This window comes from Schistocerca piceifrons, chromosome 2 (assembly GCF_021461385.2).
Source record: "Schistocerca piceifrons isolate TAMUIC-IGC-003096 chromosome 2, iqSchPice1.1, whole genome shotgun sequence".
In the NCBI taxonomy this organism is placed as follows: domain Eukaryota; kingdom Metazoa; phylum Arthropoda; class Insecta; order Orthoptera; family Acrididae; genus Schistocerca; species Schistocerca piceifrons.
This window is the reverse complement of record NC_060139.1, coordinates 952,982,775-953,009,468: the sequence shown is the minus strand read 5'-3', so window position 1 is coordinate 953,009,468 and position 26,694 is coordinate 952,982,775. Positions and strand designations below refer to the sequence as shown.

General features: G+C 38.6%; 1 protein-coding gene across 1 annotated transcript in view; it reads right to left on the bottom strand.

Annotated features, from left to right (window-relative positions):
* Positions 1–3,945: 3,945 nt before the first annotated feature.
* LOC124776018 overlaps positions 3,946–26,694 on the bottom strand; it is a 54,711-nt gene continuing 31,962 nt past the window's right edge. The window contains 4 exon segments of the mRNA XM_047250858.1: positions 3,946–4,256; positions 9,341–9,469; positions 16,223–16,299; positions 16,302–16,393. Of these exon segments, the coding sequence (XP_047106814.1) occupies positions 4,014–4,256; positions 9,341–9,469; positions 16,223–16,299; positions 16,302–16,393 (541 nt within the window). The 3' untranslated portion in view covers positions 3,946–4,013.

Below are 26,694 nucleotides of genomic sequence, written 5' to 3'. Positions count from 1 at the left end.
ATATTGAAATTAGTAGAAGAGGACGCAATTCCAAATGGCCAGATGGGGATTTGTCCGGAGGTAGCACTCAATATTGAAATTAGTAGAAGACACAATATCAACAATCAATCTGTAACACACACAATGTATGGGTACTGTCACTAACACCCTTACCAGTAATAAGCATAACAGCTCACTTCCAGAGCTGCAGTATCACTGACCTTCTAGAACATTCTGAGTGTTATCACTTTTGCACCAATGCTGAGATGGTTATGAGTCATCAATAATGGATTGAGGGTGGAGTCACTTTGAAGAGCTTGGACAAGTCATAGACGTAATGCCACTGTGATACAGAACATGTTAAACTGGAAACAGCTTTCATTAAACATTTATTGTCTTGAGTATTCCAGAATGCATTTTTTTGGTAAACTTTGTGAGAATGCAGTTTTTTTCATTAAAGAAGAGCAAAGTGATACAATAATGTAAGTGTGGAAGCAACTGTATTAATGACAAGAAATCTTTTTTATAAGGCAGTCATGTATTTGATTTGGACAAGAAGAACATAAATACTGTTGTGTGAAACCATAATACTTGAATATCTGTGAACTTGGAATTTTAGCTAGACAAATTGACTGGTGTGGCTAACTCAGGTACAAATGATTATTGGACTGTATGTCAATGATTATGAACCACAAAGTTGCTTGATCACATCAGCAATAAACGTGAATTGCATATTATTCCTTCTTACTGCACGAAACTGGTAACCTTTATTCATTAAATGTAATGAAATTTGCTTTGAAAGATCTATATGCCACATGTGATTCTGACGTAACACCCTGTACAATTATATGATTGCTGCATTTTGCTGGGTCAACGTTTTAAAAAATCTTGTTTACTCAAATTATTGAAAGGCACACTTACAATAGCACTGAATGACTGTTAAGTTTACATGTTGAACAACTTCTAGAGTTTATCTAAACATAACAATAAAGGTGTCACTTGCAGATTAGTGCAGATGGAAAGCTAGATGCACACGCTCACCTGTGAGTGCGCGCGCACACACGCACGCGCACGCACAAAAACTTCCAAATATGATAAACATCTATCCTACATGTAGCAGGGTGCCACAGGTTGTCATCTGCACTTTGAAATGATCTGTGAGTGACACCTTTCTTTCCAAGTTTAGAGAAACTCCAGAAGATGTTTGATTTACCCGTTTTTGGTTCAAGAGTGGAATGGCTGGGAAATAGTTTGTAAGTGGTTCAATGAACCCTCTGCCAGGCATCTACTTGTGAACTGCACAGTAGTCATGTAGGTGCAAATATAGATGAAATATAATTTGAAATGGTCCGTTACAGATATAAATGGGTACAGCCATTTCTTTATCCTTCTGTAGAGGCCTCAAATATGGAGGCAAAGATTTTACATCTGGCTTGGCTCTTGTCAACAGCCTCTGGACAATATACTCCATGCCAGATGGATGAAGGCATACAAACAAAATTCTGTTTGTACAGAGCCTGAGATATGTATGTTTTAGGGAGGTAAGGATTTCAATGAACAACTGGACCAAGCTTATATACAGTGTCCAAAAGATGACGTGAAAATGGCGATAGGAGATATAAATGATAAGGCACAGCAGGGGCGGGTCTTCTCCCCAAACATTAGTAAATAAATCCTCCATAGAGAGAGCAATAACAATTGTCTCTGTCTAATAAATTATCCAGCATCATTTAACATGACATTGCCAGAACATGGTTCCAGCATAAGAATATACATAAAATGACCTGAATGTCACCAGACAACAATGCTATGACTCATATTGATCATATATTAATAGTATCAGGCATGTCTCTGAAGTACGGCACTGCATAGTTTCAGAGGTGCTGATATGGACTGAGATCATTACCTACTCATTGCAAAAATAAGCGGCAGAATTTGAAAGGCATATAAAGTTACCAAGCATGGTGAGGCAATGGTTAGTACACTGGACTCACATTCGGGAGGACGATGGTTCAAACCTGCACCTGGCCATCTTGATTTAGGTTTTCCGTGATTTCCCTACATCGCCTCAGGCACTGCGGAGGTTTGACTATGGGAAAAGTAGTATGTAAAGTAAGGATGCACGGAAATTTAATAACAAATTTTGAAATTAACTACGGATTGAAGCAAGGGGATGCACTCTCATGTATTCTTTTTAACATAGCGCTAGATAAGGAAATAAGGAATGTTCAAACAGGCACAACATACAATAGACTGGAGCAGGTTCTGGCCTGTGCAGATGATGTGTATATCAATGCAAGACTGGAACTGGCGCTAAAGCAATATATACAACACTGGTGGCAGCCGCAGTAGAAATGGGACTGGAAGTGAACATCTATAAAACTGCATGCGAATAATATGAACAGAAATAAATGTGTTGTAAATTGACCAGAGCAAATAGAATCTGTTTGTGAATTTGCCTATCTGGGAACATTGGTAACACCACAGAATGATATTAGTATGGAAATAAAGTGGCACATCCACCTAACTAATAAGTGTTATAATGGGCTGGCCCCACAACTTAAGTTCAGAAATCTATCCAGGGGAACAAATTGTCTACTATATAAAGTCAAGTATTAACATATGGCTCAGAAACCTGGACACTGACACAATAGTGTGAAGAGCTAATAGGATGCGTTAAACAAAAGGCGTATAATGAATTTTATGGGGCAACTAATGAAGGTAGTGTGTGGCATAGGCAATATAATTTTGAACTATATAAAGAACTTGAAATCATAAAGATCATTCAAGTAAACTTCCTGAAATGGGTCACCCATACTTCTGGAATGGAACATGTAAAACCAACAAAACCCAGTGGGATAAAGAAGTAGGGGAAGACGGTGGATGACATCTACAGCTATACTCTGCAAACCATCTTGAGGTGCTTGGCAGAGGGTACATCCCATGTACCAGTTATAAGGGTTTCATGCTGTACTATTCACACATGGAGCGCAGGAAGAATGACTGACTGAATGTGGCTGTGCAGAGCGCACGAAGAATGACTGACTGAATGTGGCTGTGCGTGCAGTAATTATTCCAATCTTATCTTAACGATCCCTACATGGGTTGCAGTATATTCCTCATGTAATCATTTAAAACCAGTTCTTGAAACTCTATTAATAGACTCTCTCGGGATAGTTAAAGTCTATCTTCAAGGTGGACATCTATCTTCAAGATGGGACATACAAGAAGGGCTAAACATTACTGGTGTCAGAGGATGGAGAGAAAAGGCATTGGACAGGGACAAATGGAATGATGTCCTAGAGCAGGCTGAGGCCCATCAAGGACTGTAGCACTAAGAGCAAGGAAAAAAAAAAGATCATTGGAAGTCAGAATGCAGTTTCTTTTCCATTTCTGTGGTAAACTATGCGTGATTATGAATGGTATTTCAAAGTTACGTAGAATCTTTTACTGTTCCTTGACCTACAAGTTAAACAAACATACAGTTGAACTGCACAAAAACATTTAGACGTTAGCTACGGGTGGCAACAAAACAGTGCCTTTTGACTGACATCAACCCTCAAAAATTTTAACTTGGAATGACAGGACCAATTTTAACATCCTGGTCAGTTGGTTGATTTGGGAGAGGGAGCCAAACAGTGAGGTCATCGGTCCCATCGGATTAGGGAAGGATGGGGAAAGAAGTCTGCTGTGCCATTTCAAAGGAACCATCCCAGCATTTGTCTGAAGTAATTTAGGGAAATCACAGAAAACCTAAACCAGGATGATGGATGTGGGTCTGAACTGTCATCCTCCTGAATGCGAGTCCAGTGTGCTAATCACTGTGCCACCTTGCTCGATAACATCCTGTAGAACTCTCTCTAAAAAATTAAAACTGGTGATATATATATTTAGGGGAACACGGTACTATACCTGGGAGCAGGAAAGATTCCAGCATACAATGCTAAAAAGAAATATATGACAATATTTTCATAAATAAAAAAATTTATTGTGCAATACACATTAACAACCACTACAAATTGTATAATTTAGTTTTATGTTATTCCAGGATTAGCAGCATCTTCTCCTAGCTCTTCTTCTTCAATAAGTTTACTTTGTACAGTATAAAAAGATTTTGCTTCGAAGTATGTAATTGCAGAACCAACGGCTGCTTGTAAAACAGCAATTCCAAAGAAAATATTCCCTTTTGGCTTAGTCAACTTTCTCCATAGATTGAGAAGAGACATAGGTTCTTTATTGATGGCTGGAACATCATACGTAAAATAACGTATTGCAAGCTGAAACAAGAAGCATTCATTAGAGACCACCACTGGCAAGATTATTTTATTCTGTAGCAAAGAAATGTTGGTATATAAACTGGAAATGTCACTACAGTATTGATGTTGAAAATTAGAGCTTTCACAGTTTTCTACATTTCACTCTGCAATATTTGCTTCTAAACATTGACAAAGTTCCAATAATTACAAAGCACAAACACGACAGTTAAAACAATTGTTAAATATGTAAAGGACACAAAGTAATATGATGATACTTATTATTTTAGCACACTAAACTCTCAAGCATGCGTGTCCTTACAGGCAATAGACAAATATTGTGAAAACAGACCAACACAAGAATGAGCTCTAAAATCAAACAGGAAAAACTACCCACCAACATAAAATAGGTCACTAAAAAAAGTAAAATGAAACTCACAAACAAATGATGCAGAAAAACTGCTGAAAAAATACACAGAAATTACAAAAATGTATCTATGTATGTGTGTTCTACATCTCCTCCTAAACCACTGGACCAATTTCAGATAAACTTGGTATACATATCACTTATTGTCTGGGAGGAATCACTGTGTGGGTAAAAGCCACTAATCTATCAAAGAGGTGTGATAGGGGCAAAAAAAGCAGTGTAGCCCAGGATGTGGGAATACCCATTACTTCAAAACCATACAAAACGTTTTCTCACTGACAAGCCCCACAAAATGATGAAAGGACTACTGTTCATTACATTTTTTCTGTTCATGCACTAAACTGTCACATGAAGCATGGAAGTTTAATTTATTACTTCTTTACAGCATTCAAGACAAATTTTACACACAGTATTCACATATACCACGGAATTTACCAGAAACATTATATCACTGTACACCACTTTGTTCAGGTGGCATGACATCATAAACACTGAGAAGGGTGAAGAACTATAGCATCATGTAAAATGTTTAAATTTATTACTTCATTGCTACTAACTCTACGAGCAATGGTCTTTGCAGACAGTATCCGCATCTGCCGCTGAATGTAATAACAAAAATATATCATTGTACAATACATAGTTCAGGAGTTATGATATCAGACACCGAGATGCATGAGAAACTACTGCATCATGCATGATGTTTTAATTTGTTACTTCTTTACTACTGACTATATTCATGACACATTTCACAGTCAGTATGTACTTACTCCACTGGATATACCTGAAAAATTATATCACTAAACAGCACATAGTTCAGTAGATATGACGTCATAAGCATTGAGCAGCAAGAAAATGAAATTACAAGGTGAAATATGCTAGACATATAGGTGAAATATGTATACAAATACAGATGAAATGTGTATACAAATACAGGTGAAATATGTTTTATATGTGTGAAATATATTAGACATGTGCATGTGTGGACAAGGTTACGGGTAAAAACCTCATCTTAAACTCTAGAAAAAGTTGCAGTTATATTTGGCACACATATTAGTTACAATATGGAAAGAAAGACTGTAGGCATAAGAAACCTCATGTTGGACTGAGTTTGATATCATGAAGAGAGGAGGGAGGAAAAGGAGATGAACAGACAGTGAGGGGGAAGGAGGCAGGCAGAGATAGGAGGAGGAGGAGGACAGAGGCTGAGGATGGGGAAATGGGCAGAGACAGAGGAAGGGAAGTAATGGACAAAGAAAGAAAGAAAGGAGGACAACATGGACAGATACAATGTTGGTGGTCACTACATCAAGCTGTTGTTTTAATGCATCAGTACTGTTCTGTATGTACAGTATATGCTGTGATCTTTTTTGTTCTGGAATAATGTACACATGCATCGTTTATGTGTTAATACGAACAAATTGATGTTTCATTATGTTTCCTTTTGAATTGTTGCCGAATAATTGTACAGTGTCATGCCTAATTCAATTCCTCAAGCAGAAGTGGATGAGGTAAACACCTGAATTGAACCTGTCATAGAATGGAAACGGAAAATTTCTGGACATGGGTTCCTACTCACAATATTAAGTACGCACTCCCCGGACAACTCCTAGAGGCATGTAATGGAAATTTCTGAATACCCTGTACATTTCTGGCATTGCTGGAGTAGGGTGATCTGAAGTATAATGAACTCTGGAAAAACTCCTAACAGCCATGATCACTAGTAAACTATAATTAAATGTTTTCCTGAGACATTTAGTCTCTTTTTGTTACCCACGATAGTGATCAAAGCAGACATGAATAGTTTTAGTACATTATACAATGATGGTAACATATAACATAGTCTTACTGAAACCAGACATCTAAATAAATACTTTACTAGGGATTTGTTTGGAGTTTTTCCAGAGTTCACTTCTATTGTAAGTTTTTAGTACAAGATGAGCTGGCTTTTAATATCTGGAATTAGAATCCCCACCAGACATCATGGATGTTGAAGACCCCTAGAGGTCTCTGCACCATCGTGCCGTAAGCTGTGCCGGCGCGCTCCACCCGGCCCGTATTTAGCATGAGGGCGCCACAGTGGAACAAGTGGTTGCATTGGCCAATAGTGGCGTCCCTGATAGAGTACTTAAGCACCTGCCTCTCGCTCAGCCAGCCAGTCTAACATTGCGTATGTCTCTGGACATATTGCCTCGCCTCAGAGAGCGTATTCACTTTCATGTTTCGTTTAGGAGTGGATGTGGTTGTCTAGTTAGGTTTTCTTGACTATGTTATCTCATTCTTGTTGTTGTCGTCGTATATAAGATCCTTTGTTGGTCGTGTCCGTCCTCTCCGTTGTGTTGTTGTTCGTTGGTCGCTCTGCGGGTCCCTCCGCGTTTTCCATCACTTCAACCCTGCGACTGTTCCGGTCACCGTTACAACATAATACTCTTAAACCAGTATCTATTTTATTTGGATTGTGGCTGTGGGCCCTTGAGTGGTCAGTAAACATGCTATGGAAGCTTTTGAGGTGTTCTCAATATCTTGTTTTAAAATTTCTGTATTTATGCCCCAATTACACTGAGAGACGGGAATTAAATGTAAGCTAGTGTATGACTGATATGTAGAATTCATGTGTGGGTGTTGCCAATATTCCTAGTTTCTTTGTTATAATGTCATCTGTTCTGTAACATATTTGAAATCCCAATTTCTTTACAATATTGACAATTCTGTACACTATTTTACCATTATATATGAGTAAGAGCCATTGAAACATGGACGATAAATAGTTTGGACAAGAAGAGAATAGAAGCTTTTGAAATGTGGTGCTACAGAAGAAAGCTGAGGATTAGATGGGTAGATCACATAACTAATGAGGAAGTATTGAGTAGGATTGGGGAGAAGAGAAGTTTGTGGCACAACTTGACCAGAAGAAGGGATCGGTTGGTAGGACATGTTCTGAGGCATCAAGGGATCACCAATTTAGTATTGGAGGGCAGCATGGAGGGTAAAAATCGTAGAGGGAGACCAAGAGATGAATACACTAAGCAGATTCAGAAGGATGTAGGTTGCAGTAGGTATTGGGAGATGAAAAAGCTTGCACATGATAGAGTAGCATGGAGAGCTGCATCAAACCAGTCTCAGGACTGAAGACCACAACAACAACAACAACAAGAGCCATTATTTTGCGTATGTGGATTCTTGGACTGTTGCATCATATGTGTAGCTGTCTGGGTTGGGTTCTTTTGAGTTGCGGTGCAGAGCGATGTGTGCATATGGTATGTTCATTTCCTGTTTGAATACTTTATGGCTTAGCTTCTGTATCATGAGCATAATAACCATTCCTTACTGCTACTTTTTATTGTGTTTATCTCCTATGTGTAGTTCTGATTGTTGATGTCCTGTAAAATTTGTGGAGCACAAACCCAAAGCTTGATTTTTAGTGTGTCAATGGATTGGTAACGGATAACAGCAGTTGTGGTTGGGGGGTTTCCTGCATGAACTATTTTTAGGATTAATCTTGTTAGAATAATTATTACTTAAAGTATGTCAGCATTTTACAGAATGATGTACCCAGTGATGATGGAACGAAGTTGCTGGAAACACATTCAGGAAGAACAGTTTTTTGCATAAAAGGCGGACCTCAATTCCTGTAATTCAGTCTGCAAACACGGCTGCTGCCAGATTTCAGAAACCAAATGGTGATTATATGATGCAGGCTTTCATGACTGGTCTTTGTGTCGTCACTGATTTTTGTTTCATCGACAATGGTCTATGGTCCAAGGGATTTTATGAACCTAATGTTTCTTCCTAATAGCAAGCTTTCCTTCTATTTGTAAAAACAATCACAGATTGCATCAACAGAATAATAAGAGACATGGTACTGACACAGTGCTAAAACAAACAAGAAAGGTGCACAAATATTTGACCATTGCAAAGGACCTAAGCTTGCTGCAGCAGAAGCATATACATTAAATCCTTTGAACATGCGGTGATATGTACACAGGAGCTACAAAAGGAAACATTAACACCCAGCTTACAGAACATATGAGCAATTGTCATCTGGGAAACATGAATAAATTGGCATAAGCTGAAATGCACTGGTAACAGGGAGGATCCAGTCATGCTTGGATGAATGAAGCGGCCACAGGAATTCAAACCCACAAAAACAACTGTAACAAAAATGTAGAAACTAAATTAAACAAGCTGTGGACCTTAGTGTTAAATAAAGCGAACAACTCTTCCCCAATACAAGCTCTATAACACACATCACAATGAGTCCACCATTTTAGGCATCAGTCTGATGATGCCACAAACTGACTGCTGCATGGATATTTATAAACACTCCAGACTGATGAGTTCATTAAGTTAGAAACTGCTGTCTCAGTCTTTATAGTCTCTGATGACATCTCCAGCATTAGCAGATGTAACATGAGGCACAGAAACATGCCGTGGATCACAGCCTACTGTACATAATACAAAAATCACTAAAAATTATGATTATTTTCCAATCTTTTTTACATGCCCACAGACTGCTCAATGCTTCAATTATATAGTGAACAGTTATCTTTACTCCTTCCATTGTTCGTATTTCAGCAGAATATGCACTAATGATTGCGTCCAACCAAATGTAAATGTTGCAGACATCAAAGGACATAATATTAATTTTATAAGGACAATAACAAATCCTGAAATGAAAACTCACCATAAATCCTGTCACAGGAGCAAGTATTGCAGGATAAATTGCACCACAAATACTCTGTATTGCTGCTGCCCTAGTCTGCACACACAAAGGACAGGCTGTCTTTTGCAAAAGAATATCATTCGTAATAAACTGCAAAAGAACGTAAAACACAATTTTGTAGGAATGTTACACCAAGTATTAAAAACAATATGATCAATCCAAATGACACACTTCAAACAAGGAAATTAAAATGTTGTGTACTAAAAGATAAAATAGTAGCATTTCCTGTGTTTTTTTTTTCATTGATCACAGTTTCAACAATCATGAATGTAAATTCTCCCTCAGTCTATTGTTTTCAGGTTCTATGAAACACATTTCTTTATTATGATTTGAGCTGCCATCAGGTCCTAACATAATGTGATTACCTTTCGCAAGACTTACCTTAGGGGAAAAAAAGGACAGGTATACACTCGCAGATATTTCTGCTTGTGTCTGTGTATGTGCGGATGGATATGAGTGTGTGTGCGAGTGTATACCTGTCCTTTTTTCCCCCTGAGGTAAGTCTTTCCGCTCCCGGGATTGGAATGACTCCTTACCCTCTCCCTTAAAACCCACATCCTTTCGTCTTTCCCTCTCCTTCCCTCTTTCCTGATGAGGCAACAGTTTGTTGCGAAAGCTTGAATTTTGTGTGTATGTTTGTGTTTGTTTGTGTGTCTATCGACGTGCCAGCGCTTTCGTTTGGTAAGTCACATAATCTTTGTTTTTAGATATATTTTTTCCCACGTGGAATGTTTCCCTCTATTATAACCATATATATATATATATATATATATATATATATATATATTTTGCGGTGGGGGGGGGGGGGGGGGGGAGGATCAATGTGGATGAGCCAGCACAGTTCATTACCAGATCTATCAACTTTCTGCTCAGAAGCAACATTATAGCCCTGTTGGCAAAATAAATCTCAATAGGTGCCAACACAGTTGCATTTTCAACCACATGAGCGAAGGCTGTGGCAACACTGATAAGGCCATAGCTGCCTACAACTGAGGCAACACTACGTATTCTCATAGAAAGGTACACAAAACTGTATTACTAAACAGCCATGGCAGATAAGTTAAGCTCCCTTTAACTCTCATAGATCTTCTCTGGCATTTGACAATTGTATTTCAAAACTGCACGGAAAAATGATTATACTGATTGAGGAGGATTGCGTAGTATTGCAACTACAGCACAAAAGCCTCCATAACACTAGGATTTACAATTTTATAATCTCTTATGTCACAATGTTAATCAAATCCAAATTTTTAGAAGGAATTATTTGAAAGGATTACACTCCTAAAAATGCCAAATAATGATAAACGAGCCTGATACACTACTCCGAAAATATAAAGTTAGAATTACACTGAGTCAAAACTAAACAATTAAGGGTATTTGCATGACAAATATATATGCACAATAAATACATAACAAAATTAAGCTGGAGCTGACTCTATATAACCAATTTGTATTTGCAAATTTGTCAAGAAGTTAATTAAGTTTTGTTTGTATTGCCATTTACTACTCACACACAGCAATCAACGAAGTGGTGCAGCATGCAAATGAAGGAAACACTGTGAAATCTTTTACTAGCTATTATATTATTTACCCTTTCAGGGTGTGAATAAGGAGAATTGAAGAGGGAGCAGAAACTGTGCACACTTCATCCCAACTAATTTCAAAACGAACTTTCGGAATTCCAGGCACAGGTTTTGCTTGTTTGGAATGCAGTACAAAATAGGTACCATTAAAACTCAGTGCACATACCATAAGCACCAGAATTAAGGGAAAGGAGGAGGTAACAGTAAACTGCTGTTGATGAACTCAATATTTCATTCGGACTGACATTAAAGACGTCATCAACAACACAAATGAAATTTTGCACCACATGAATAAAGTGAGGCATAACGGGATGAAACGATATTGTATGAATATGTTGTATTTAACAACGAAAATAATCAATTTCTTACAATATAATGTAACTAGATACATAAAAATAAATCTACGCACCAAGTAACGGCAGGAGAACACATACGAGAAAGAAGGTTATACTTATGCAAGCTTTTGCAGCCAGTGGCTCCTTCTTCTGGCAGAAGAGTTGAAGGGGAAGGAAGAGGGATGAAGGAAAAGAACTGGAGAGGTTTAGGAAGAGTGATAGATTTTGGAAAGGTCACCCAGAACTGCACATCAGGGGAGACTTAACGGATGGGATGAGAAAGAAAGACTGATTATTGGGAACTGCAACTTACAAGATTTGAAAACCTGAGAGCTTAAAGGTGGAAGGCAGGGTAATATGCAAGACAGATTCCAATCCCGGGATTGGAATGACTCCTTACCCTCTCCCTTAAAACCCACATCCTTTCGTCTTTCCCTCTCCTTACCTCTTTCCTGATGAAGCAACCGTTGGTAAAGCTTGAATTTTGTGTGTATGTTTGTGTGTCCATCGACATGCCAGCGCTTTCGTTTGGTAAGTCACATCATCTTTGTTTTTTGATACAATTACGTAATATGTTGTGTTTTTTTAATCTATCCAATTACATAATAAATCTAAAAACAAAGATGATGAGACTTACCAAACAAAAGTGCTGGCAGGTCGATAGACACACAAACAAACACAAACATACACACAAAATTCAAGCTTTCGCAACAAACAGTTGCTTCATCAGGAAAGAGGGAAGGAGAGGGAAAGACGAAAGGATGTGGGTTTTAAGGGAGAGGGTAAGGAGTCATTCCAATCCCGGGAGCGGAAAGACTTACCTTAGGGGGCAAAAAGGACAGGTATACACATGCACATATCCATCCGCACATACACAGACACAAGCAGACATTTGTAAAATGTAAAATTACATAATAAGTTGCATTTGTCTGACAGGGTCTGCTATTCCATGAAAAACAAATTCTCTCAGCATTTTACAGCTCTGATGGATGTGTATCTGGTGAGATTTTTGTAAATTGAGTGCCAGATCTAGAATGTTATTTAAATCAAAATCAATGTCCCTGTTTCTTAGGTTTTCTACATCTTAATTTTGATAGACTCGTTAAGTTCCGCTGTTCCAGAAACTTTGTGTTTTTCCGCCTACTTCATTTCATGGTAATATTTGAGACTGTTCCTGTTGACAGCTTGGAATTGCTGTTTTTATTGGGTACATCACTGATGTTTCTTGTATCTCTCCTCAACTGTTCTGATAGTCTGCCTGCATGTAAGCCATGCCACATATGCATGGAAAGTGATACACAACTGGCTTTCAGAGACACAGATTATCTTTAACTTTACAAAGAATACTTTTTATCTTAATTGAAGGGAGGGAAATACAATAGATACTATGTTTTTTTAGGAGCATAACTATGGATGATAATGATGATGATCAGTTTGTGGGGCACTGACCTGCGCGGTCATCAGTGCCTGTACAAAGTCCCAATTTTTACAGAGGCCAATCTTTCACTGTCGTGGAAGGTGGTGGTGGTGGTGGTGGTGGTGGTGGTGGTGGTGAAATGATGAGGACAACACAAACACCCAGTCCCTGGGCAGAGAAAATCCCCAACCCGGATGGGAATCGAACCCGGGACCCAGTGATACATAGGCAGCAATGCTAGCCACTAGACCATGAGCTGCAGATATAACTATGGAGTCTATCAAAATGAAGATGTTAGCAAACCTAATAAACTGGGAAAGGAGTTTAAATTTAAATAGCACTTCGGGTCTGGCACCCAATTCATCAAAATCTCACTGGCCATCACATCCACCAGAGTTGGAAAAGCCTGACAGCATTTCATGGAATATCAGTGCAGGTTCTGAAAAACAAAAGGGTACCAAAGGGCATACAGGATATCAGGAATCAATCTAAGCTATAAATAGCAGTGTGAGACCAACAATAGTTCACAGTCTGGTTGGGGTACAGGCAGCAAGTACATACAACAGCAAAACTTGCAGCACCTGAAGAAGACAGCTGGGTCGGCCACCAAAATAGTGTGTGTAAAATGGAAACAACAACTCAGTAGAAGACCCAGAAGCACACTGTTAATCACTCACACCAAGAGAACCTGAGAGATCATATTTTGCATTTGTGTAAATCAATTTAACAACTTGAAGTATTTTGCTAAATATGTAGCCAGTTCACATCTTGAGCCACAACCAAGAATTTTTTATGGTTTGTGCTAACACAGCGAGTGTGACTTGTGAACTGCCTCCCAGCCACAGACACGTGGGTTGTGTAACTTGCTTTCAGCTGCATTTGCACAAACACACTGTCCAAGGTTCTTCATTCTAGTATCAACCACGTTAGTTTAGCTCTATGGTTCTTTGTAACAACCCTCTTTATGAATCAGTAATTATGATAACAACATCAGTATCTGACCACAATTATTCTTCACCACTGACATCTTGACATATGTTGTGCATGTAATCAGTGTCCTGTGAACTTTTGCTCACTCTCCCTATCTTCAATGCATTTGCTCCACATAAACATGCACAAACACTGATTTTGCCGAAAACATCAAAAGATCTATCACTTAGTTTCATCATATGCAGAACATGCTCTTAATTTGGAAGGAGAGACAGCATTGGTCGTATATTTTTGTTTATTATCGCAAAATCGATTTTCGGTCACTTAGTGACCATCTTCAGTGCTGTAATATATAACTTAAATTAGTAAGCACTGGTGTCAATAAGCTTACGGCGATCACATAGATGCTCCGTTTTTGTTCCGTAATATGCAGAACTCATAGACGCCTACTGAACATAACTTACTGCAGTCGACATCTCGTAGGCGTTTACAAGTAATACGAAACGGTTATCACTTTACGTAATTATTTTTAATGTATGTTAACAATTCCTTTGCTGTTTGAATAAGTGCTGGATATCGTGCATAGCCTATGTTTAATTTCTCTAAAGTGCGATGTATATTTTTGGTACAAGTGGCACTATTACCTGTCCTTCCTCATGATGGTTTCTCGATGTTTGATGTATACTACCTGTTCACATCTTATATTTTCAAATGTATTTCAAATACACAATTAGAATTATAGGTACTTCTTAAGTCTGCTTGTATTTCATATGGGTCCTACTACTACTGTAAGTTTTGTAAAATCAAATTAGTTTATTAATATTCAAAACCGGTTGCTTGGCAACTTCATTACTGTTTGATCAACCTGTGAATGTACATATGGGTTCTGACCCAGTGCTTATGCGAAGCGTACAACCAGTGATGGGACATTATAACGCCGTTAAATATGAGAACAAAATTGCTACTCTACACCCTCAAAACTTTTTTTTTTAATATTATTTAATGGCATATGAATTGTTACTTAGTGGCTTGTTCGGACTATTACTATTTTATATATTTGACTTCTCAGTTTTAACATCATATTTACGTAAATCAAGAACGATGTACTTTTAACCTCCCACGCCAAATGATGGGGCTATGTTTTACAGTAAGCAACCGTGTATATTTGATGTCATGTATGTATGGGTTCTGACCCAGTGCTTATGCGGAAGCCTATAATCACTGTTATAATACTGCTAGCTTGCCCAAAGGGACAAACGAGACGTACATCAGCATGTCGGTTAAATATGATAACAAAATTGTTTATCCACACCTACAAACATTTTTGTAATGAACATTGTGTTTCACGGCATTTTAATTATTAAGTAATGGCAGTTTCGTACTGTTATTATTTTTTATATATTTGACTCCTTAGTCCTAACGTAACATTTTATGTAAATCACGAACGTTGTACTTCGAACTTCCCACACCAGATGGTGGGTATTATGTTTTTTTAAAAACCTGTGTTACACCTCATTCATGTTATTCATTTATTATTGTTTTTCATTATCTTTTGCTCTTTTATATGTCCTGTACTCTGACAACTTATCATCGATCTGTTTTATAAGTTTGTTTTTTAAAAAACAATACGCCAATGTATTTTAGATATTTCCTTCCCCCTTCGTCTGCTATGTGTTGTACATACATTTTAAATTTGAATTACTGCACGATTCACAAATGCACATGAGTTATTTAGTGTTAATATCTCGCAAAACCAGTAATACTATGTCTTCACGTGACACATGTCACATAGAGGGCGTGTCAAGCCCCGTCACACCGAGGTCTGCTGAACAAGTGCATGTAAACAGCGACCTCAGTCTATGTGATCGCCGTAAGCTTATTGATACCAGTGCACCAGTGCTTACTAATTTAAGTTATATATTACAGCACTGAAGATGGTCACTAAGTGACCGAAAATAGATTTTGCGATAATAAACAAAAATATACGACCAATGCTGTCTCTCCTTCCAAATATACCCATTATCTGGTGGTAGTGCACAGGACACTATGGAGTCGCCAATCAACATGCTCTTAAGCAATGAAAAACAACTTGTTCCACAGTAGTAAAAAAAATGACAGTTACAGCACAAAAATGAAGTGTGTTACAAATTCAAAGAGACATTCTTTTCAATAACAACATGTTTTCATTACTTTGCTGATCACTTTTGTCAGTCAGTTACAAATTAATTTCATTTTGACTACAAAAAACAACAATAATAGGCCCACAAAAATAATGTATAAAAATCTTAAACAGATGTACAGTTTATAACATCAGTCCACGACACCTAAAATTGATTAAGTTTAGAATGAAAAGAGGAACAACTAAGTACAGGGGAAACAAACAGAAAAGAACATTCAGCAATAAGGCTTACTGCCTTGAGATTCTTAAAGAAAGAGTGGTATCCACAACATTTATAATGATTGCTGCTGCACAAATCTTACCGCACTATTCTTAGGCTGAATGCTCACACTGTCACAATTTGGAATAACCTGAATGCACTTGTATGTACAACAACATAATATAAGGAAATTAGCTTACCTGCTGATGGAATAAAGTGCTCATTATACCAGGCAGAATTGCAACTGGCAGATAAGTGGCAAACCTTCCAGCATCCCAAGAAACAACTTTTTCCTGTAGTAGCTATTCATATAAATACCAGATAATGAAGCTGCTGCTCCAAGGATAGTTAACCCATGTCGAAATGGCCAACTGGAAGTAAAGGTGGATCAATTTATGTATCTTATGTTTTCTCAAGCAGATATTTAAGTCTAACAATGGAAAATACAGGCTGGAACATAACACTATAATGAGAAGGACAGTCAACTACTCACCATAGAGCAGAGATGCTGAGTCGCAGGAAACACAACAAAAAATTGTAGCTTTCGGCCAACAAGGCCTTTGTCAAAAATATACAAATCATCCCTCCCCCCCCCCCCCACCACACACACACAAAAAGCACGCACTGGCTCCATCTGCCAGAGACTGAGGTCGTGTTCATGTGAGCATGTGTGTATTTTGTCTATTTTTGACAAAGGACCTGTTGACTGAAAGCTAACATTCCAACAGTCTTTTTGTTATGCCTTTCTGTGACTCAGATATTTAAGTCTTTTATATACTTAATGCTTGTTCTCATAATTAAGTCATTATTCCACTGCAGAGGTTATTGCAAGATAACAAAACATGTTTTACTGGCTTCTCATGAAATATCTGTTGGTAGACAAGGTAAACATGTACAAGAAAAGTCACAAGGTAAACATGTACAAGCAAAATCACAGTTTAATCTAAGTTTAATCAAACAATGATAAAATAAACATACATTACATGAGATAAATCACTGTTTAACTAAACAATAGTAAAATAAACATCCACTACACCGATCTGATGTAATGTGCAAGTGTTACCCCACAGTAGTTCCACACTTGAAGCATTAAACAGCGCAACTGCATCAGATCATAATCAACCATTTATTTTACTGCTATTTATCTTGTATACACCTGCCTCATTTTGGGATTTTCCACTAGCTCGGAATCTGGGTCATTTTCTTGCCCTGATTGTACATTTTTTTCTCACCTAGCTCACTGTTTATTTTATAGTACTGCAGTTCACTTTGACACATGACAGCAAACCTTAGCACTGTGTTAGCTGAAGCAATAATGAAAGAACAGCTATAGGTTCACAAATGTAAAGCAACAATGGATGGTACAAGAAAATGTTACTTGTGGTTGGCATACTCTATACATAGGCACACACACGAGAGGGTTAAAAGTATACACAGAAAATAGATAAAAGTTTCTATTTACTGGAATATTCAGAGTGTGCCTCTTGAAACACTCCATTTCACACATTTTATTTCTCTTCATGCACACCAAAAGTAGGTTAAAAAAAGAAAAAAAAATCTTTCATGATTCCCTTCCTTTATTGCTCATTAATTCAATAATCTGAAACACAGCCTTCCTTGATAACTCTTTTGACTTGGGTGCAAAACAATGATGCCCAATGTGACAGTCATTTTGTACTACACCAGTAGTTCCTTACTGTTACTTGTTTATGGCAAAATGAATGAAGGCTACAAGTACTACACTTACTGTATTCATTTAGAAACAGGTTCAAATCACACACTGTTAGCTGGTTGCACTGTGATTTTTCTCACTAGTCTAGCCTAGGATATTGGTTTGTTAATTCCATATTTTCTTCTCAAATGAAGTTTACAAAACAGTGAGAAAATATGCACTGAAATCTCTCAGGTTTTCTTTGTGTGATTGAGTAATAGGATGTTTCCAAGTGTTCAGACGAGTTATTTCCATTTTATGCACATTACAGGGTGTCCCACTCAAACCTCCCAGATTTCAAGGACTCAGGAGAGAAAAACCACAGTAGATACAATAATGAAAAATGCACCACATTGTAGAGCATCTCAAAGAATTTATACTCCCGCATCAGAAGTGCCAAGTATCATCGCCAGAGTGCAGCATGGAAGCATGAAGCGAAAATGGTGACTCCACAACAGTGCGCACAAGCAGTAGTGTGGTTTGCAGAAACAAAATCACCGATTACTGGGCAAAGAAATTACCATTGTGTGTATGAATGTGATTCACCTGATGTGAAAAAATTCAGGAATGTCATATGAAGTTTCTGGCAACAGGAAGTGTTCTGAAACATTCTGGCGGTGCAGGTTACAGTGTTTCAGAAGAGATAGAGGAGGACATTAGGCAAATGTTACTCATAAGCCAACCTAAGTCAATTTGTCAAGCATCTAGGAAACTTGGTGTACTTTGATCAACATTGCATCCTGTAGTTTACCAGAGTCTTCATATGTGTGCTTACATAGCGCAAAATCTGCAACATCTGACACTGAATGACAAACCATGCCGACGACAATTTCCTGCAGATATGCTGCAGCGTATTGATATGGATGCCAGCTTCCTGGAAAGATGTTTATTCTCTGATGAAGCGACCTTTATTCTATCAGGAAAAATTAATAGGCATAATGTTCGGATTTGGGGTTCGCAAAATTCGCATGTTGTCATTGAACATGTTCGTGATAGACCTAAACTAAACATCTGGTGAGGGCTAATGAACAACAGGATTGTTGGACCATTCTTCTTTGATTCAGTGTGTCTGGACATGTTGGAGCAGTTTGTGTACCCTCAGATACAAGACTTGCAAACCAACATCATTTTTCAACAAAATGGAGCTCCGCCGAATTGGCCAACAGCTGTTCGCAAGTTCCTAGAGAGAAAATTTCCCAGTCATTGGATCGGATGTGGAGGACCCATTGCTTGTCCACCATGTTCACCCGACATTACGCCGCTTGATTTCTTCATGTGAGGATTCGTGAATGACCACGTGTATGCGACCAAACTGGATGATATTCATACACTGCGACATTGTATCACTAATGCGACTGCAACAATAACAGAGGAAATGTTAAAAGAACTTGGCAAGAAACTGAATATAGACTCAATATTCTTCGTGCTGCAAATGGTTCACATGTAGAGGTGTACCGATAATAAATAAATTCTTAGAGATGCTCTACAATGTGGTGCATTCATTGTTGTATCTACTGTGGTTTTTTTTCCTGGGTCTTTGATATCAGGGAGGTTTGAGTGGGACACCTTGTATTTTGAAAACCAGTCCAGCCCTCTTCTTCAGGTGCTCCAAGTTTTGCTATTAAGTGTACTTGCTGCCTGGACTCCAGCCAATCTTGTTGGATTCCAGGCAGTGAGTATACATAATAGCAAAACTGGAATACCTGAAGATGACGGATGGGTGAGCTGTTGAAATATTGTGCAGAAAATGGAAACAACTTGGTTGAACACCCGGATGCTCACTATTAAAACATACATTATTTACAGGCAGGTGGTGACATTTTCGAACCTGTCACTAGATTTAATTAGGTGATCTAAATCATGGCACTGTTTTCCATCCTCAATAATTTACTTATGAAAGTGAAATACATCTACAGCTAAATACACATTCTGCAGGTCATTGTATGGTGCATGACAGAAGTTACCTTGTACCACTGCTGGTCACTTCCCATTCTGTTCCATTCACAGAGCAAGGGAAAATGACTGTCTATGCACATCAACATTAGCCCTAATTTCTCTTATCTTATTTTCATAGTCCTTATACAAAATATATATTGGTGGCAGTAAAATCACTCTGGAGTCAGTTTCAAATGACAATTCTATAAATTTTATAAATAGTGTTCCAAAAAAGTAGTGTCATCTTCCCTCCACGGATTCCCAGCTGAGCTCACCGAAGCATACCTGCAATACTCACATGCTAACAGCCTACTTCTTTGATGTTTCCCTTTAACATGACATGGTGTGGGCCCAAACACTCAGAATGTACTTACGAATGGCTCACATTAGTGTTCAATACATGGTCCAATAAACTGAAGTCTACAATTCCCCTTGCCCATTGGCTACATGAGTAGGTAAAAAATGTAATTCTACTCATGTGAACATGAGGGAAGAGTCAAAAAGAATTATTCATTACCATTAAATTCTGAAGCTGAGAAACTTAAGCATGATTGTAAGTACCTTCCTTAGATAGTTATAACTTACAAAATTGCAAGTAAACCTCAAACTCTTTTGAGTTGAAAGTTAATTCCTTCGGACCTAAAGTTCAAGACGTAAAAGGGTAGGATGTACAAAGACAGAAGAAATGGTGAGATTGTGTACTATCAATACCATACTGTGCCAGTCCATGTCTCGAAGTTGGCAGTAAGCAATGTGACTGCATCACCAACCAGCTGCTGGTTCCGAGACACATCCTCCTCAGCCCACACAGCCAACATCACCACAGAGCGGACTTAAACGTCACTGCACCAACCAGTCTCTCATTCTAGTCTAGTCTGACAGCTCTGTCAGTCTAGTCTAAGGTCATTCAGCCTCTGCAGCTACTGTGGACATTTGACTTGGTCTAGCTCAAGGGCTTGCATTGGATATTAATCTGGATTTGCTGTTATTCACGTTAAGTGAAGGAAGTTTATTAAACACTATGTGTGGATCTCATTCTTTCTGTCCCAGAACCCTCCAACTCCTTGACATTCACTAGTGGGATGATCAGACAAAGATAAAGACAAATTATAAGCCATTTAGAATTCCCACATAAGAGTGAGAACCTAAACATCAGTAGAGTATAACATCATCATCAGTAGAGTATAACAAATGGAATTAAATTTATCCGTTTCTTCTTATTTTTAATGATCTTTCGTAGCACACTGCATCATTTTGTACTACCTCTTTTTTTAAATTTAGAGTCTTGTTTTTCAGAACGTAAATGAGTATCTGATAAACATTTACTAGAAATTTAAAGTTTCAGAAGATGTAGCAGTTTTAAAGACTTTTCTCATCTCCAACACACACGCACATTTACTCCACAGTATTGTGCCAATTGGTTTTAAGATGCAATCCCCACTGAGCTGATACAATATGCAATACAACACATTCCATTAATGGTTGCTTGACATAACACTTATCCATGCAATGCACATCTTCCCGTTGATGTGCCACAAAAAGCAACAAGACAGCACGAATCACATTTCTGTCTCAGTTGCAATCATGAGCTCTTCTGAAGAGGGCATTATTGTGGCTTATCATTACTTACCCACCCATGAACCATGGACCTTGCCGTTGGTGGGGAGGCTTGCGTGTCTCAGTGATACATATAGCCGTACCATAGGTGCAACCACAACAGAGGGGTATCTGTTGAGAGGCCAGACAAATGTGTGGTTCCTGAAAAGGGGCAGCAGTCTTTTCAGTAGTTGCAGGGGCAACAGTCTGGATTATTGACTAATCTGGCCTTGTAACACTAACCAAAATGGCCTTGCTGCGCTGGTACTGCCAACGGCTGAATGCAAGGGGAAACTACAGCCGCAATTTTTCCTGAGGGCGTGAAGCTTTACTGTATGGTTAAATGATGATGGCATTCTGTTGGGTAAAATATTCCGGAGATAAAATAGTCCCCCATTCGGATCTCCAGGCGGTGACTACTCAGGAGAACGTTGTTATCAGTAGAAAGAAAACTGCCGTTCTACGAGTTGGAGTGTGGAATGTCAGATCCCTTAATCAGACAGGTAGGTAAAAAAATTTAAAAAGGGAAATGGATAGGTTAGAGTTAGATATAGTGGGAATTAGTGAAGTTCGGTGGCAGGAGGAACAAGACTTCTGGTCAGGCTATAAATACAAAATCAAATAGGGGTAATTCAGGAGTAGGTTTGCTAATGAATAAAAAAATAGGAATGCGGGTAAGCTACTACAAACAGCATAGTGAATGCAATATTGTGGCCAAGATAGATACGAAGCCCACATCTACCACAGTAGTACAAGTTTATATACCAACTAGCTCTGCAGATGAGGAAGATATTGGTGAAAAGTATGATGAGATAAAAGAAATTATTCAGATGGTGAAGGGAGACGAAAATTTAATAGTCATGGGTGACTGTAATTCGATAGTAGGAAAAGGAAGAGAAGGAAACGGAGAAGGTGAATATGAAACGGGGGAAAGGAATGAAAGAGGAAGCCGCCTGGTAGAATTTTGCAAAGAGCATAACTTAATCATAGCTAACACTTGGTTCAAGAATCATAAAAGAAGGTTGTATACATTGAAGAAGCCTGGAGATAAAGAAAGGTTTCAGATAGATTATATAATGGTAAGACAGAGATTCAGGAACCAGGTTTTAAATTGTAAGACATTTCCAGGGGCAGATGTGGACTCTGACCACAATCTATTGGTTATGAACTGTAGATTAAAACTGAAGAAATTGCAAAAAGGTGGGAATTTAAGGAGATGGGACCTGGGTAAACTGACACAACCAGAGGTTGTAGAGAGTTTCTGGGAGAGCATTAGAGAACGAATAACAAGAATGGGGGAAAGAAATACAGTAGAAGAAGAATGGATAGCTTTGAGAGATGAAATAGTGAAGGCAGCAGAGGATCAAGCAGGTAAAAAGACGAGGGCTAATAGACATCCTTGGGTAACAGAAGAGATACTGAATGTAATTGATGAAAAGAGAAAATACAAAATTACAGTAAATGAAGCAGGCAAAAAGGAATACAACTGTCTCAAAAATGAGATCGACAGGAAGTGCAAAATGGCTAAGCAGGGATGGCCAGAGGACAAATGTAAGGATGTAGAGACATACATCACTAGGGGTAAGATAGATACTGCCTACAGGAAAATTAGAGAGACCTTTGGAGAAAAGAGAACCACTTGCATCAATATCAAGAGCTCAGATGGAAACCCAGTTCTACGCAAAGAAGGGAAAGCAGAAACGTGGATGGAGTATATAGAGGGTCTATACAAGGGCGATGTACTTGAGGACAGTATTATGTAAATGGAAGAACACGTAGATGAAGATGAAATAGGAGATATGATACTGCATGAAGAGTTTGACAGAGCACTGAAAGACGTAAGTTGACACAAGGCCCCGCAAGTAGACAACATTCCATTAGAACTACTGATAACCTTGGGAGAGCCAGCCCTGACAAAGCTCTACCATCTGGTCAGCAAGACGTGTGAGACAGGCGAAATACCCTCAGACTTCAAGAAGAATATAATAATTCCAATCCCAAATTACCGAACTATCAGTTTAGTAAGCCATGGCTGCAAAATACTAACACGAATTCTTTACAGATGAATGGAAAACCTTGTAGAAGCAGACCTCGGGGAGGATCAGTTTGGATTCCATAGAAATGTTGGAACATGTGAGGCAATACTGACCCTACAACTTATGCTAGAAAATAGATTAAGGAAAGGCAAACCTACGTTTCTAGCATTTGTACACTTACATAAAGCTATTGACAATGTTGACTGGAATACTCTCATTCAAATTCTGAAGCTGGCAGGGGTAAAATACAGGGAGCAAAAGGCTATTTACAATTTGTACAGAAACCAGATGGCAGTTATAAGGGTCGAGGGGCACGACAGGGAAGCAGTAGTTGGGAAGGGAGTGAGACAGGATTGTAGCCTAGCCCCGATGTTATTCACTCTCTATATTGAGCAAGCAGTAAAGGAAACAAAAGAAAAATTTGGAGTAGGAATTAAAATCCATGGAGAAGAAATAATAACTTCGAGGTTCGTCGATGACACTGTAATTCTGTCAGAGACAGCAAAGGACTTGGAAGAGCAGCTGAACGGAATGGACAGTGTCTTGAAAGGAGGATATAAGATGAACATCAACAAAAGCAAAATGAGAATAATGGAATTAGTCGAATTAAAGCGGGTGATGCTGAGGGTATTAGATAAGGAAATGTCACGCTTAAAATAGTAAAGGAGTTTTGCTATTTGGAGAGCAAAATAACTGATGATGGTCGAAGTAGAGAGGACATAAAATGTAGACTGGCAATGACAAGGAAAGCGTTTCTGAACAGGAGAAATTTGTTAACATTGAGTATAGATTTGTGTCAGGAAGTCGCTTCTGAAAGTATTTGTATGGAGTGTAGCCATGTATGGAAGCGAAACATGGACGATAAATAGTTTAGACAAGACGAGAATAGAAGCTTTTGAAATGTGGTGCTACAGAAGAATGCTGAAGATTAGAAGGGTATATCACATAACTAATGAGGATGTATTGAATAGAATTGGGGAGAAGGGAAATTTGTGGCACAACTTAAGGAGGAGGAGGAGGAGGAGGAGGAGGAGGAGGAGGAGGAGATTAGTGTTTAACGTCCCGTCGACAACGAGGTCATTAGACATGGAGCGCAAGCTCCGGTGAGGGAAGGATGGGGAAGGAAATCGGCCGTGCCCTTTCAAAGGAACCATCCCGGCATTTGCCTGAAGCGATTTAGGGAAATCACGGAAAACCTAAATCAGGATGGCCAGAGACGGGATTGAACCGTCGTCCTCCCGAATGCGAGTCCAGTGTGCTAACCACTGCGCCACCTCGCTCGGTGGCACAACTTGACTAGAAGAAGGGATCAGTTAGTAGGACATATTATGAGGCATCAAAGGGATCACCAATTTAGTATTGGAGGGCAGCATGGAGGGTAAAAATCATACAGGGAGACCAAGAGATGAATACACTAAACAGATTCAGAAGGATGTAGGGTGCAGTAGGTACAGGGAGATGAATAAGCTTGCACAGGATAGAGTAGCATGGACAGCTGCATCAAACCAGTCTCTGGACTGAAGACCACAACAACAACATCATTACTTAAAACTCAGAAAATTGAAAAAGAAAAGTAAGTACTGTTGCAGCCATACAATGTCATAAATATCAAGCACAGTTTGGCTGTAGTTTCTCGTGAATGCTCTCAACACAAACAAAAACCCACAAATTCTACTGAATGAGTCCAGATAGTTTCCACTTTTTGGAGCAACTAATATGACAAAAGAGGACACTAATGTTTGACTTAGTACTTCTTCTGCTGCAAAGCTACTCATTACAATACGGTAATTTAGTGTAAGTGTTTTGAGATATTTTATTCAACATGGTACATAAATAAATGATGGTTATACGTTAATAAAGCTAGTATAGTATTTCTACAAGTGTCCTATTTTGCAAATAGTACATGACTCAGCTTGATGCGTATTCAGGAGTACATTGCTGGATTTGAAGTGTGATCGGTATCATCAATGGTGTGGCAGTGAGAGGTGTGCTCTACATAGGAGTAGACAATTGTTTAAAGAAATGGAAGAAGCCCATAATGATATGGAAACTCCCATGGTGTCCTTTTCAGCTTCGGTCAACCACTCATAGAGGAGTAAAAGGAATTTTGCTGTCAGATACAGAGGCGGAAAAAAGTATTCAGACACCGGGAGTAATAAGAGAAGTAAACCTTAAATGTGTTTTTAACTCAAAACATATACTTTATTTTTTACAAATGTGTAATACATATGTCAGTCTGAACATATGCAGAATAAGAATAAAAAATGCGCCTTATGAAAGAAAAAGAAGAAAATTGAAATATACTATGAGCAAAAGTAATCAGACACTTATTTGGTAATGCGTCTTTTTCTCTGTATTACAGCCCTCAGTCCTTGTGGGTAGAGAGTAAACAACCTTTTTCGTTATATCTGAACCAATATTTACCCATTTGGGGAGCAAAATAACTGATGATGGTCGAAGTAGAGAGGATATAAAATATAGGCTGGCAATGGCAAGGAAAGCGTTTCTGAAGAAGAGAAATTTGTTAACATCGAGTATTGATTTAAGTGTCAGGAAGTCATTTCTGAAAGTATTCGTATGGAGTGTAGCCATGTATGGAAGTGAAACATGGACGATAAATAGTTTGGACAAGAAGAGAATAGAAGCTTTCGAAATGTGGTGCTACAGAAGAATGCTGAAGATTAGATGGGTAGATCACATAACTAATGAGGAAGTATTGAATAGGATTGGGGAGAAGAGAAGTTTGTGGCACAACTTGACCAGAAGAAGGGATCGGTTGGTAGGACATGTTCTGAGGCATCAAGGGATCACCAATTTAGTATTGGAGGGCAGCGTGGAGGGTAAAAATCGTAGAGTGAGACCAAGAGATGAATACACTAAGCAGATTCAGAATGATGTAGGTTGCAGTAGGTACTGGGAGATGAAAAAGCTTGCACAGGATAGAGTAGCATGGAGAGCTGCATCAAACCAGTCTCAGGACTGAAGACCACAACAACAACAACATTTACCCATTCTTCTTCTTCTATCAATGCATGCAAATGTGTCAAACTGCTCACATATTGTTTGTGTAGTCTCGTTTTCAGTTCATTCCAAATGTTTGCGATGGGACGAGGGCTGGAGAATGTGGTGAGGTAACGACGTGATAAGGCATATTGTATAGGACCCACAGTTTGACAAATTCCACCGCATGCTTAGGATCATTGTCTTTTTGGAAATAAAAGTCACCTCCAAGATCCAGCTTCACAGCACTTTTCATCACATTTTGTTTGAGACAGACAAATCTGTACATGGTGCTTTCAATAAAGACAAGCTTACCAATACCTCCAGAAGACATGCATCCCCACACCATCACACTGCGGCCTCTGTGTTTGATGGATGTTTGATGTTTATGGGT